Source organism: Chlorocebus sabaeus, chromosome 12 (assembly GCF_047675955.1).
Source record: "Chlorocebus sabaeus isolate Y175 chromosome 12, mChlSab1.0.hap1, whole genome shotgun sequence".
NCBI lineage: Eukaryota > Metazoa > Chordata > Mammalia > Primates > Cercopithecidae > Chlorocebus > Chlorocebus sabaeus.
Genome location: NC_132915.1, coordinates 71348938 through 71363374, shown reverse-complemented (window position 1 = coordinate 71363374; position 14437 = coordinate 71348938). Strand labels below are relative to the sequence as shown.

Sequence of the window (14437 nt, the reverse complement as noted above, 5' to 3'; positions counted from 1 at the left end):
TTTTAGAAGAAAGAAGTGTTCATACTCTACTTATTATTTATTTCAAAGTTCTCTGGGATGAGAATTATAAGCCAGTTACTCTAGACTTTTCTGAGATTGATACTAATATACACCCATATTGATACTCATATATCTACTGATTCGTTTATTCCACAAAAGTTGATTAGGTGTCTAATGTATTCTAGGCATGGGGCTGGATAATGAGGAAACATTGGTAAGACATTACTACCCCAGACCCCTGTAGGTCTTACAGTCTGACAGATTGAATCAATTGACTTGGCCTTGTAAAAACTCTCAAATATTTGGGTTTTTCACAGGACTTTTCTTTCGTGTTACTTAACAACAGCAGCAACAACAACAATCTCTGGGTGTTTTTATATACATTTTTGTATTTGGTTTGATTTGATTTGGTTTGATTCTCAACTTCAATCTTCTCTTCCTTTTAGAATGCAAATTTCTTGAGAATAGGCCAGTATTACTCACCTCATATCCTCTAAAAAGTCTCCATAGCTAACAAAATGCCTTATACATATAACAGCAAAACACTTTTAAGAACCATGCTGAGAAAACATAGCTCTATCTCTAGAACAAAGTAATAACTACTGATTTTGGGGTCCTGAAACTATTCCAACCACCAAAGCAGATTGCAATATGATAAGGAAATATCTGTACCACAGTTTGGAAAATACGCTTTAAAATGCCAATCACGATTCTTCCAGTTGCATTATGTAATGTGGTCTCTTTTTATGAAAGTTATTTGTCTATAATATTGCTAATTCTGCAGTAAGTGTAACTCTATAATATGTGAGATTTATTTGTATGTACAAGTTTGCTTATGACTCAGACCTCATGCTGTGCATTAATAACACATTTATCACATGGTCTGTGGATTGGCTTTTATAGATACCACACTCAAACCAGAAGAAATATCTAGAGTTGGGCAGGGAGTAGAGAATAAGCAACGCCATTGTTAGAAGTATTGACTGTAACGATCATAAATAGTATTGTTGTCATATTGCCTATTAAAAGATCTTACAATCAAAGGCCTCTAAACCAGAGTTATGCATTCAGATCTAGCTATTTAATGAAAACCTATTCTGAACAAAACGCCCCTCATATATTATTTCATTCATGCTTCATAATACATTTCTGATGGAGGCATTCCTAGTTCATTTTACAGATAGGGAACTGTGGACCAAGGTTGAAGAATTTCCCAGTGTTTCACAGCCTTCAAGTCCAATGCTGTTTCCGTATATAATACTCAATTTAGAACATTTTATTGTGTTAGGAGACTTAAAAAAAAAAAAAAAAGTAAAAATAAAAACAAAAGCCCTGCAAGCAGTGTGTGTTGGTCAAGAGTTGCTGTTTCTCTAAGGTCCAGTAAACGCTTAGCTTTGTTTTCCTGAACTTTGACTTTCGGTTGCACATCAAGCCCCAGAGGTGGGCAAACGCTGATGCTACAGAAACAGCAGCAAGTGGCAGCACTCGGGGCAGGAGGACTTATGCTGTTCTGACATTCCTAGTCAGGCTGTTGTTCACGTGGAGCCATGCCCAGCTCACCAAGGACACCTACGTCTGCCGACGCAAATCATTCCTCCCTGATTAATGAAGGTTTAATGTCCAAGGTTATAAACTGCTGAGAAGGCAATAGGGAAAGAGCTAATTTATGAGTCTGCAGTTACCAAAATGTAAGCAGCTCTGCTTTAGAACACTGTCTTGGAATGAGACAGACTCTCCAGCTACCTGTACTGTGACTCTGGACAAGTTACTTGCCCTCTCTGAATGAGAGTTTCGTTATGCATAAAATGGGGGTAATAAGCCTTTCTTCAGAGAGGCGCTGATATTGGAGATAATTTATGAAAACAACCAGGTACATCGTAGACTCTCAAAAAAAGGATAGCTGTTATTGTTGTATAACAAGAATAATTAGTACTAGTAGCATCTCTCAGCAGGTAGGATGTTTTAGCTATGGTACTGATCACCCCCGCCCTGACTCCCAAGAACTTTCATTACACTTACTCTCTATTCTTTCATCACCATCCACCTCTTGTTCCTCCATCCTCCTTTGCCAAAAATCATAGAGGATGAAACCTCACATAGCCCCAAAGCTGGTCACATGGGTCTGATGAATCAGGTACCAGGAGCTTGAATGAGCCCGGCTGAAACTGGGGAAACCAGGAAACATACCATCAGATAGTAAGTGGAGTCAAGGGAGCTGATAGGACCTTTCCCTGGTCTGTCCTTCTACTATCCTCAGGAGAGGCCTTGATCAAAACTTCCCTAGCCAAATGAACCTCAATATTGTGTTTCAAATACTTCAGTTTCCTTCAATATTCACATTCAATGATGAATAATTACCACTCTCAGAAGCTGACTAAATCTAAACTTTTAGATCACCTAGTTCTGTTTATTTTTTCCTTCATTTTATTGACATTTCACCTTTTCATCCAAAAATTCTAGTGTTACACTCTGCAACATCAAGCATCTTGGTTTTGTTTTCCATTTTATGAATTATTCCAAAAGAACATGTTCATGAGAATTTACCCTTTTTTGTACTTATGGTCATTCCATCACTTTTAGATTTCCCTCATTTACTTGCCTCATTCTTCATTTGCCTCTGGAAGCATAAAATATTTTTATTCTTCTCTGGAATTAAATTTGGATTTCATACTTAGGAAAAAACCCTGCAGAATGAACCCATATCCAGACAGTACCATATTTAGGGGTGCTGATGGCTTAGTTCAATCTCTTTGAGTTTAATTCTAGTTTTTACCAAATTTGAAGACAAAAGTAAAAAGATTGCAAGAGAATGGGAATAAAAGACAATGATTTCTGGCATCAAATACATCAGAGAGCCCAGCTAGGTTTTGGAGGACTGGAGAAGATGGGAGAGACAATGATTTTTAAAAACAGAATATTTTATTTCCCGTCTGGACAAAATTAACACATGGGAAATTCAAGGATTCAGAATCCATTTCTTTTATTGAAAGATTATTTAAATTTAACTATAAATTATATAATAAATTGTTGGAATTGGCTACTAATGATATATTGAAGATAAATAATAAAAATATAGCATTGACTATCTGGGTGCAGTGGCTCACGCCTGTAATCCCAGCACTTTGGGATGCCGAGGCGGGTGGATCATGAGGTCAGGAGATCGAGACCATCCTGGCTAACATAGTAAAACCCAGTCTCTACTAAAAATACAAAAAATTAGCTGGGCGGGGTGGCAGGCGCCGGTAGTCCCAGCTACTCAGGAGGCTGAGGCAGGAGAATGGCGTGAACCCAAGAGGCGGAGCTTGCAATGAGCTAAGATCCTGTCACTGCACTCCAGCCTGGGCAACAGAGCAAGATTCCATCTCAAAAACAAACAAACAAATATATATATATATATATAGCATTGATTGCCTAATTTGGAAATAATGATTCTTGAATGCCTACTGCGCATAGACACTATACAAACTTACTTAATGGTACTATGAAATTGAGATTCCACTTTACAGAGAAGAAAATAAAGGCTCAGACAAGTAAAAAACAAAACCAAAAACCTTTCGCCAAGTTCATGTGTTCTGTAAGTGTTACAGCTACACTAACAGCCTTCCTACTATCATTTAATGGACCCTAGAGCTCCGTCATTGACTAGCTGCATGACTTAGGGGAATCTCCTAATCTTCCTTGCCTCAGTTTCCTCATCTGTGAAATGGAGAGTCTATATTAGGAACTCCATGGTCTAAAGACATTCCTTGCAGCTTTAACATTCTGTGAGTATAAGGAGTGTATGGGCATGATTTCAAGGATTGGTTGTTTATGAGCCAATCGGAGGTGTTGAATAAACACCTCCCTACTAGGTCAAGGTAGAAAGGGGAGGGCAAACGTTGGGGAAAAAAAACAACTTTAATGAGAAGTCTATAAAAATTGTGTGTTACCAAAGATCTGTCTTATTTGGCAGTTGCTGCCTCACTCACAGCTTTTGATACCTAGGAGGACTCTTCTCTCCCAAACTGTAAGTAAAAAAGCTTCCTTTGTATACTTGGACTGCACTAGTGAATAAGGGGTTAATAATAGCACTAAGCTTATAGAAGGGAAGATTGGTTTGCCTTTGTTTTCGGGAAAAACTTGACGGTGGCTGAAAACGTAATGGCTCTGCTTGGAGGGAAATGCTTGTTTTCCTCTCTCTAAGCATAAACGCTCATTCACACCTTTCCTGGCTTTTTGAGAGGTGGCAAAATGCCCAAGATTGATTGCCAGTTACATATGTTACCTGAATAAGGCCCTTGTGAGTCTCTGATCTAGGAAAAACAACTTGAACACTTCTATCGTTAGGTTCTAATCAGTTTTTAAGATTCCTGTTCATTTCAACTCTCAACTCTCTTTTCATAACAACTACTTATTTTAGTGATTTATTTACATCTCAACTGCCTTATGTCATTTTCTACATTCTCTTCCCCCACCTACTGTACTGACACTGAAGTTTCTTTGTCACAGAAACAAACCCTTGGAGTGTTTTACCCTTTGCCTTCACCCACTGCTCAAATGAGGAAATGCAACAGGGTTGGAAACTTCACAGAGCATAGTCGTCATTTGATTATAAATTTCCAAACCCTTCATGTTTGAAACTTTCCAGAACATTTTGCGCTGGCCCCAGACATTGTGAAGACCCTACAGCTTAAGATAGTAGGAATCAAAAAGTTGTGTATTTTGATACATCTGCTCTACTCTCTGAAAAATAGGCATTCGTGAGAATACGTTGCCTTTTTAAAAAATAACTTCTCTTTAAACAGTTACCTAGGGCTCATTTTGGATGCACCAGAGCTTGAACTCTGCTGCCCTGCTATTCATCACTTTAGCTAAGGCACATCTGGGTAGCACCCAGGCCCAGGTTAGAGCCAAAGATACTGGGGCAGGGAATGGGAAAAGGTTGATATCTAAGAAGTCCTTTGTCTTCAGTCCAAGTTTAGAGGAAAGAGCACCATTCAGGACTTGTTCTGGGCTGCTCCACATGTGTTGAAGGGCACTGGAAATCAGGCTGTCCCAGGGCTGCCCTAGATCATCCCACTGCCCTTGTCACTGGGACATTGGAGTGGATAATGAAGCTATGGGCATCTTTATGCATCATATACAAAAGTGCTACATGCAATGCCTAGAAATCACAGGCTTTCAATAAATAAGCCTCCTCACATTTGCCTTAAAAATCCATTTGTCTTGTACACAGAGAAGCAAATGAACTTTCTGCTGCCTTCTATTTCTCCAGGAATTAAATATCCATGCTACGAATAATTATGTTTTCACAGAACGTCTTCAAGGAAGGTAGAAGGAACCATACTATAGGATTCTATCTGCTATTTTGCCGAAGGATTAGAAATAGAATTCCAAGTCATAAGCCAGTAGGATGTAACTTGCAATCCTAGAACATCACAACTTAGAAGGCACATCAGACAGTCTCTCTGGCTTCAGTTTCCTCATCTCTGAAGTGACAGGGTTTACACAAATATCTCTGAGGTCATTTGTAGCTCTGCTTTTCTGTGGTTACCTTCTGTTGTTAATACAACTTTCCTCCAGATTGATATACATTTTACCTGTTACACATATGTAATAAAGTGTGTGATAAAAAAAATGTATAAAATGAAATGTGGCTGGGTGCAGTGGCTCACGCCTATAATCCCAGCACTTTGGGAGGCCAAGGTGGGAGGATCACATGAACTCAGGAGTTCAAGAAAACCCTGGGCAACATAGCAAGACTTTGTTTATACCAAAAATTACAAAAAAAAATAGCTGGGCATGGCGGCAGGTGCCTGCAGTTTTCAGCTGCTTGGTGTCTGAGGTGGGAAGATCTCTTGAGCCCAGGAGGATGAGGCTTCAGTGAGTCATGATCGTGCCAATGCACCCCAGGCTAGGCAACAGAGCAAGACCCTGTCTCAGAAAACAAAAAAGAAGGAAAGAAAAAGAAAAGAAATGTGAGAATCTCTCCACCCTACTGCATTCTTCAGAGGTAACTCCAGAGTTGTTACTCTTTTCCGTAGACACACAAACACTATGGGTATATATCATTCTTTAATTAAAAAATAGGAGGATAGTATATATTGCATACTTCTCTGAAACTTGTTTTTCGTTTAATAATATAATGTGAACAACTTTCCATCACACTGAAAAACGTTGGCTTGAGACCTCAGAGAGCAGAGGCTTAAGAGTACTGACATTGTTCCGTGTCATTGCCCATCCCAGCCTGGCCTCCTGTCTCCCTGTGGTGAACATTGGCCTGTGACCCTGTTTTATGATTAACAGAGAGGCGACATTTGTGCTAACGTGGTACAGACCTTTAATCCCGCTGTGGAAGTTGAACTCCCTATAAACAGTATTAGTTTGAATTGACCTTTTCACTGTTATTCTGGTTGAGTCAGCACACCCAGATTGAAGAAAATAGTTTGGAAATAGGTAGTAAATAGAAACATAGAGGCCCCTTAGGTGATTTTTTTTTTATTAAAAAAAGAGAATTAGTAATACATTGCATTTTATAGTGCTTTGCAAAGCATTGCCATGTTTATCATGCAATTTACCAAATATATTTTGAGCAACTATAGTGAGCAAGGTGTTCACAGCTTGTATTTGCATTACCTGGCAAAGAGACAACCAGAACAGTGATTATCACCATTTAATCCATAGTAAACTGAGACTCAGGAAGCTGCCTGACTTGCCTGAGGTTCCAGTTAGATTAGGCAGAGATGGTTCTTAAACCTAGGTCTGTCTGATCTACTAGCAGCAAGCCTCTACTGAATGTGTCAGATGTTTATGAATAAGTAATGTCCATGGTGTAATCACCCACAGCCTAAGGTACTCTGGGGTGTCATCAAGGATGTTAGGAATCATCCAAAGGCCATTTTTTTTTCCATCAAACTCACTCTTTCCCTTGAATGGAAAGGAGTGCTGCCGCTTATCTCAACTTGATGCCTTATTAGCTATTTGTCCTTGGACAAGTAATTTACACTCTCTTATACTCTTTCCTAATCTGTTAAATGGGAGGGAAAAATAGCCCAACCACCTTCTGGGATTATTTTGAAGAAAAATTATATAGTGCATGTAAAGCCATTAGCAGAGTGCTTGACAATACATGATCACTTGTTATTATTATTATTGGGCTGATTTTTCCTTTTGTTTCATTAAGAAAACATCTTTCTTTTTCGGTAATTGTCAACTCCTTTGTGCAAATGCCTAAACTGAGAGAGAAAGTTTGCACCTTGCTCTGAAGATCACCCCCAGGTTGGCTTTTTTCAGCATGATGATCTGGAGGCCAGGTCTAAAGCTAAAAATCTTTTACTCCAATATTAGAGGCTAATATATAAACAGGGCAAAGATGCTCTGCTGGCGGCTGGAACGTAATGGGCCTTGGAAGGTCACCTTCTCTAGAAATCCTTGCCTCCTAGCTTGTCCCATTACCCTAGTAACAGCACTGCAGTTTCATTCTTTTGGGTTAAGAAAAGAACCTCTGTTCAAATGGAGAAGCAACAATGAGGTCATTAGTTATACCTTCTCATGAATTAGCTCAGTGGCCACTGACTCTTTATATCAAGGGAGAGAGTACTGATAGCCTACCCCAAAGGGATGCAGAAAGTGTGGAGAAATATATTTGTCATGAGGATAGGACTGGATAGGGACTCTGCTTCATCCTAGCTGGGACCTTGAACAAGTCAGTTAGCGTCTCTAAGTCTTAGCTTGCTCATTAATTAATGAAGATAATACCTGCTATAATTACCTCATTGCCAGTGGATCAAATGAGACCTGAGGTGTCCCTGGGCTTCCAGGAAGTAATATGTAGACATGGACCATCCACCCTGTGCTGAGTGTATTGGAGGGAGAGAAGATGAGAGAAAGGAGGAGACCCCGGGATTGGATAGGAGGGTACCCAAGATAATCTTCACTACCATTTTTCCTTTGGTAAGCACTCTTTGTAATACCCAAAGTGAGGGCTCTTTGAGCTTGCATTTTCAAGATTAACCAAAAGTGGCAGCCAAACAGGGGCAATGATCCCCTTCAGAGCACCACCACTATGGAGGTTGCTTGGTTAGGGGGTCCTCAAGCTAGAGTCTCCCCTTGCTAAAGCAGTGAAGCTGGAGCAGGGACTGCCATACAACTTTAGCATCCTCATAGGCAGTGAGAAACCTGAGCCCAGAGGCACTTAGGAAACATCCTCTTTGGTCTGCCCCAAGTGGTTTCCTAGATGGTTGAATATAAGGAAAAAGAAACTTGCACCCAACCCTCTGTAGTCCGAGGCCAAAGGGAAGTTAGCTTCAAGACTATGTATAGATTTATCCTTTCAAGCTTATTGCCTGGAAAATAATCTGTTGGAACTACAGACTAACAGAGCAAAGTGGAGGATAACTGCAGAGGCCAAGAGCATCATTGTCCTGGCCTCAAGCCATTATGGAAATACAGTGGCACCAGGAGTCCACAGAACAGAGAGACAGTCCATTACTGCAGTTCCCTCTATTAGTCGTATTTTAGTGGGTCACTAATTAGTTCGTTCAGTGTTTGGATTAGTGATTCCAAAGGTCTCCTGGAAAGCATTCTGTCTAGGATCACCATGAACATTCAGCATCCCACCTTCATTCATTGTGGCTAATGGTAACTAATAAGTGACAGGGAAAAACACACCTCATTTGTTTGTCCAGCTGTGGAAATGGGCCAGGGGTGTCACAGCAGTCTGCACAGCATGTCTGCACCCCCAACTGTCTTGATCATGCATCCATCTGAGCCACCCATGGTTCTGTGCACAACTCTGCTACACTCTTTTCCAGACCTGTCGCCATGGCCCACCGATTTCCAGCCCTCACCCAGGAGCAGAAGAAGGAGCTCTCAGAAATTGCCCATAGCATTGTTGCCAATGGAAAGGGGATCCTGGCTGCAGATGAATCTGTAGGTGAGTGTAAAAAGGAGTCCCATCATATAACAACATATTATTTTTTCTACAATTAGCAAAAACCGCTTGATAATCATATTCTTTATGGAAGTAAAGGTTTATGTACACAGGAGTGGGAGCAGAAGACTCAGTAAGTATAGAACTTTTGCGTCCTGTAAGTAGTAGGCACATTCCTGAAAGCCAAGGAAAGAGGCTCAAGCCCTTCATTTTAAGGCCCTTTGCCAGGGGTCATTTGAATCCAGCCTTGTAGTAAGGCCAGAAACTTAGTAACTAGCGTAAAATCAGATACACAGGCATCTGCTGCTAGTGAGAAGTCAGTTTAAAGTGAGTCCAGTCAGGAAAGGCAGGAAAGTATCTGCATCTGGAATAGGACACGGCTTATGGATGGGAGAAACTCAGGATGGCAGAAGGGAAAGCTGTGGCAGAGTTGCACAATCTGCCATAAAACAACAGAACCCTGAGAATCAAAAGCGTGCCCCATCCCTCCTTCTGTATGTACATCCAGAGAGACTGAGGACTGAAACAGGGAGGCTAAAGAGGCCTGAGGGCCTTACATATCCACCTGGACCTGATGGTGGCTTCCACCCTGACCTCTATATGCCCAGCCCACACACTCCCTAACCAGCAACCTGATAGCAACCAGGGTCTTCTCCCTGGAACACAAAAAATTGAGGCAAGAACTTTGACTATCTGAAAAAAGAAAGGGAGTCTTACTTTCTACCGTGGTGAGGGTCTCTGAGATGATGTGGAGAAGACTGACAGGAAAGCCCTGGCTTGCTCCTTATGCTGCCCTCGGCCCTCCCACCATAGGTACCATGGGGAACCGCCTGCAGAGGATCAAGGTGGAAAACACCGAAGAGAACCGCCGGCAGTTCCGAGAAATCCTCTTCTCTGTGGACAGTTCCATCAACCAGAGCATTGGTGGTGTGATCCTTTTCCATGAGACCCTCTACCAGAAGGACAGCCAGGGAAAGCTGTTCAGAAACATCCTCAAGGAAAAGGGGATCGTGGTGGGAATCAAGGTGAACACCTCCATTCACACCTCACGCCTGCTTTGTCCTAGGCAAACTCCCAGCACACTGGCAAAAGTGGGGCCAACACTCTGAACATTCTCCTCATCTAATTTCTCTTCTCACCCTTTTCCATCATCATCTTCCGACGGAGACCCAGATCTTCTAGATTTTTCCTCCAGTGCCCTCTTCTTTCACTCAAGTTTTCTACACATTCTTAATCTCTTTGCATCTCAATCTCATTTCTTAAAGTGGGAATCTACCTCATGATGTTCTTACAGGGATGAAATGACTAAAAGTTTCTAGGCTGGACATGATTGCTTACGGCTGTAATCCCAGTATTTTGGAAGCCAAGGCAAAAGGGTCGCTTGAGCTCAGGAGTTTGAGACCAGACTAAGCAACACAGCAAGACCTTGTCTCTACTAAAAATAAAAAATAGTAGCCAGGTGTGTTGGTGCGTGCCTGTAGTCCCAGCTACTCAGGAGGCTGTGGTGGAAAGATTGATCACCTGAGCGCTGGAGGTTGAGGTTGGAGTGAGCTGTGGTCATACCACTGCACTCCAGCCTGGATGGCAGAGTGAGAGTCTCAAAAAAAAAAAAAAAAAAAAAAAAAAAGAAAAGAAAAAAAAGAAAAAGTTTATACTGCACAATTATTCAGTTAATGGTAACTGTTATAATTATTAAAGCATTTACTATTCTGTCTTATAACTAGGTCTTCCAATAGTGCATAAACTTCTCAAAAGTGAAAACTAGTATCCATTGAATAAGAGTGTTCACCATTCCAAGCACTCATTTAATTCTCATAACTTCTGGTAGTAGACTCAATTATCACCCTTATTTAGAGATGAAGTGAGAAAACTGAACTACGAAGAGTAACATAACTTGCCCACACAGCAAGGCAAGGTCAGAGCCAGTTTAGGCTAATTCTCAAGCTCGTGACTTTGACTTTTGCTATGTAGAGAGTAGAGGTTGTATCCTTAATTCTCTTTACCTCCTGTACTAACACAATACCTGGTGTATGCAGGTGCTCAATAAATGTTAGGGTAGACACTCTTACATTGTACCTTCCAGGTAACTTCCCTTCTACTATGGACTGAACTGGGTCCCCCACAATGACTAATACACTTTGCTAATTCAACTCCTTGTCTGTAAAAGATGCAAACTATTAGTTAGTTCCAAGAGTTCTGCTTGTGTTTTCCTGACATCTGACACCTGTTAATTATTTGTTAATTATTTGTATCCACAGTTAGACCAAGGAGGTGCTCCCCTTGCAGGAACAAACAAAGAAACCACCATTCAAGGTAAGGATATTGCCCACTGAGATGAATCATGCCAGTGTAAGCTAGAAATGAAGGCAAGTAAAGAAGGAAGCAAGGGAAAACAAAACACAACTATTACACTGGTCTTCGAGCCACACATACCTGATTTTCAATACCAGCTCCTCCATTTAACAACTGTGACCTTGGGCCAGTCACTGAAATATTCTGACCCTCAGTTCTCCTATCTCGAAATGGAGTAACTGTTGTGGGGATTAATTTACACAATGTATATAAGGTGCTTACCACAGTCCCTTGGACAAAGAAGATTAAACTCTGCATCTGGAAGTATTACTTTTATAAAAATATTTAGCAGCAGTAGAGTGGAAAGGCCCCACACTTTGAGGTCAGACATACCTGGGTTTGAATCCTGGTTCTATCACATGCTACCTAGATAATTTTGCAAGGTACTTCTGCCCAAGTAGACAAGCATTAACTCACAACATTGTGTTAGCTAAGCAGAATTTGAATCCCAGCTCTGTCACTCTTCAGCAGTTCAAACTTGGTAAAGTCGCTTAACCATTAGAAGCCTCAGTTTCCACATTTGTAAAATGAGTATCATATTAACTATTGGTTTCTTCTATCTAGATATGGAGTAGATAGTATGTATATCAAAACACTATTTATTAAATCTAGGTCTTGTGGTTCAGTGTTGTGATTAATGCTGATATGCTTGGCTGTTTTCAGTCCTCAAGCTCAGTAGATTGAAAGCTTAGCCAAGGGAGAACTCCTTCACTTTATGAGAGACCCCATGGATCTGATACAAAGGTGTGAAGAAGCCTTTCTCTCTTTTGTGACTTGCAGGGCTTGATGGCCTCTCAGAGCGCTGTGCTCAGTACAAGAAAGATGGCGTTGACTTTGGGAAATGGCGTGCTGTGCTGAGGATTGCTGACCAGTGTCCATCCAGCCTCGCTATCCAGGAAAACGCCAACGCCCTGGCTCGCTACGCCAGCATCTGTCAGCAGGTGCTCTGCCTTCCCCTTGGGCTGAAAAACAGTAGGCTAGAGTTTTCTTCAGAGCTTTTCTTTTCTATTATACTGTAACTACACATGGACCTCCTTTTCCGTCACCAGTATATCCTAGTGGCATTTTTCACAACGGTTGCTATAGCCAACTGTGGTAGGGAGAGATTTGGTTCCAGAAGCCAGTAGGAGTCCAACTAAGCTATGAGTTCAAAGGATAGTGTCATCAACTGCTGCCCTCTGTCAAAGTTCCAAAAGTTGTCTTATAAGTGATCGGGCTTTTGAGGCCAGGGAACTTGGTTGTCTATTCTCTGTAACATCCAAGACATGATCCTCTTAGATTCCTAGCTGAAGAGTGACAGCTCTGACCGAGTTCCAATCCAAATAATTCCATGGAGGATGGTGACCAGATGCTAAAGTTTCCAACACATACTAAAATGTCTCTGGGTCCAAGTTAAGTTTGATTTTCTTCTGTGAGTACTATGTTGGGGTTACTAGAGTTGTAGACAGCTGGGATTCCCAATTAGAACTATAAACACTGCTTGAATTTCCTCACTAACCCACCTTAGAGACATCTTTCTTAATGATTTATGCTTAGATGCCCTAAAAAGGCAGTAGCTAGGTTCTGAGGCACCTAGAATAGTCTCTAGAAAGAGATACAGAAATTATGGTTTTGTATTTAGTTTTTACCCCATTCTGAAAAATTCTACTGCCTTTAAGTCACCTATATGGTATTTCTCCATAATGGCTTCAATTTATACCAATTGCAACTGTTGAATCTCCTCCTAAGGAAAGGATAATAGTGAGCACAGCTTCACTTTTGCTTCCCTGATTTTCCTTTTTAGAATGGACTGGTACCTATTGTTGAACCAGAGGTAATTCCTGATGGAGACCATGACCTGGAACACTGCCAGTATGTTACTGAGAAGGTAAGTTTTAAATATGAAGTTCCCAATTCTAGCTGAAAAATCTTAGTTTTAGGTAACAGCTGTTACTTAACATATAACAGCTGTTATATTTGAAGTAGTCTTTAGGATCGATAGCATTGAGAAGGTAGGGAGGTGCTCGTCAGCCCTTCACTTTTTTGGTACATGGTATGCTCCATATAGAAAAAGCACAGGAGTTGCAGCCCAAGACTTGCGTGGGAGAATCCGCGTTTCCACTTGTGGGATCTTGGGCAAGTCATATTATCTCTTTTGACTTCAATTCGATTACATGTACACAAAGAAATTTTAAAATAAGACACATGGCTCAAATGAGAAGATGTAATTAGAGAGTACTTTATTCCATCTGACTTTCTAAATTAGCCACAGTATATCTGAAAGAGGGTGGTTCTATTCACACACTGTGAGAAAGTAGGAGAGTCATAATGTCATCTGACCTTAGTTTCCCTACTTGGAAAATTATGTGCACTGAAATGCAATCTAAAAGCACTTGCGCCTCTAAAATGTATGCTTATATGACTACTCAGCTTCTGTAAACATGGACAGTGGAGGCCTGTTTAGATGACCCCAAATAACTGAAGCAATGCAGTCTCAATAAGGAATGACATTGACCATGGGAGTAATAGAAAGAAAGGAATGAAGGGCTTCTAGGAAGCAGAGCCATGCCCGTCATTCATGCAGTGAACGAGAAGCTAGATTAGGGGTGATGAAGACAGGCCAGTTTGGTTGTGCTCAGTGGCTATGGATTGCAACACATTGGTCTGATGAGGCCTGGAGGCTGGCTCAGAAGCTTTTGCCAAGCAGCAAATGAGAATTCCTTCATCCTGCCTCCCTGCAGTGTAAATGTGCCAACGTCAGGTGACTCTAAGTCTAGCTTTGAGTTTCACCTGGTGGGACCTCTTGTCCTTCAGGTCCTGGCTGCTGTCTACAAGGCCCTGAATGACCATCATGTTTACCTGGAGGGCACCCTGCTAAAGCCCAACATGGTGACTGCTGGACACGCCTGCACCAAGAAGTATACTCCAGAGCAAGTGGCTATGGCCACCGTAACAGCTCTCCACCGTACCGTTCCTGCAGCTGTTCCTGGTAAGACCTTCTTTCTTCTCTAACTCAAGGTCTTAGCCCTCATTCTTTGGAGAGCTACAAGCTTCATGTTTGTCTAGAAATCTGCTTCTATTCATAAAACAAACCTCTGTTATCTCACAGGCAGCCAGCACTTCTCCTCACACTTCAGAATACCAAGCATCCCAAGTCTGCCCAGATGCCCACAATCCATGTATTTCTTCAACATT

At 41.3% G+C, this 14437-nt stretch overlaps 1 protein-coding gene across 3 annotated transcripts in view; it reads left to right on the top strand.

Moving 5' to 3' along the window:
* The window catches only part of ALDOB (aldolase, fructose-bisphosphate B), a 28317-nt gene that overhangs the window by 10008 nt on the left and 3872 nt on the right, over window positions 1-14437 (top strand). The window contains exons 2-8 of one of the 3 annotated variants that reach the window (XM_073021813.1): window positions 3953-4006; window positions 8793-8914; window positions 9725-9936; window positions 11170-11224; window positions 12044-12204; window positions 13047-13130; window positions 14057-14231. In XM_073021813.1, coding sequence (XP_072877914.1) covers window positions 8803-8914; window positions 9725-9936; window positions 11170-11224; window positions 12044-12204; window positions 13047-13130; window positions 14057-14231 — 799 coding nt within the window. In that variant the 5' untranslated portion in view covers window positions 3953-4006; window positions 8793-8802. Of the gene's footprint in view, window positions 1-3901; window positions 4007-8792; window positions 8915-9724; window positions 9937-11169; window positions 11225-12043; window positions 12205-13046; window positions 13131-14056; window positions 14232-14437 lie in introns of those variants that run through there. The other 2 variants (XM_007968557.3, XM_073021812.1) reach the window with 2 other exon arrangements.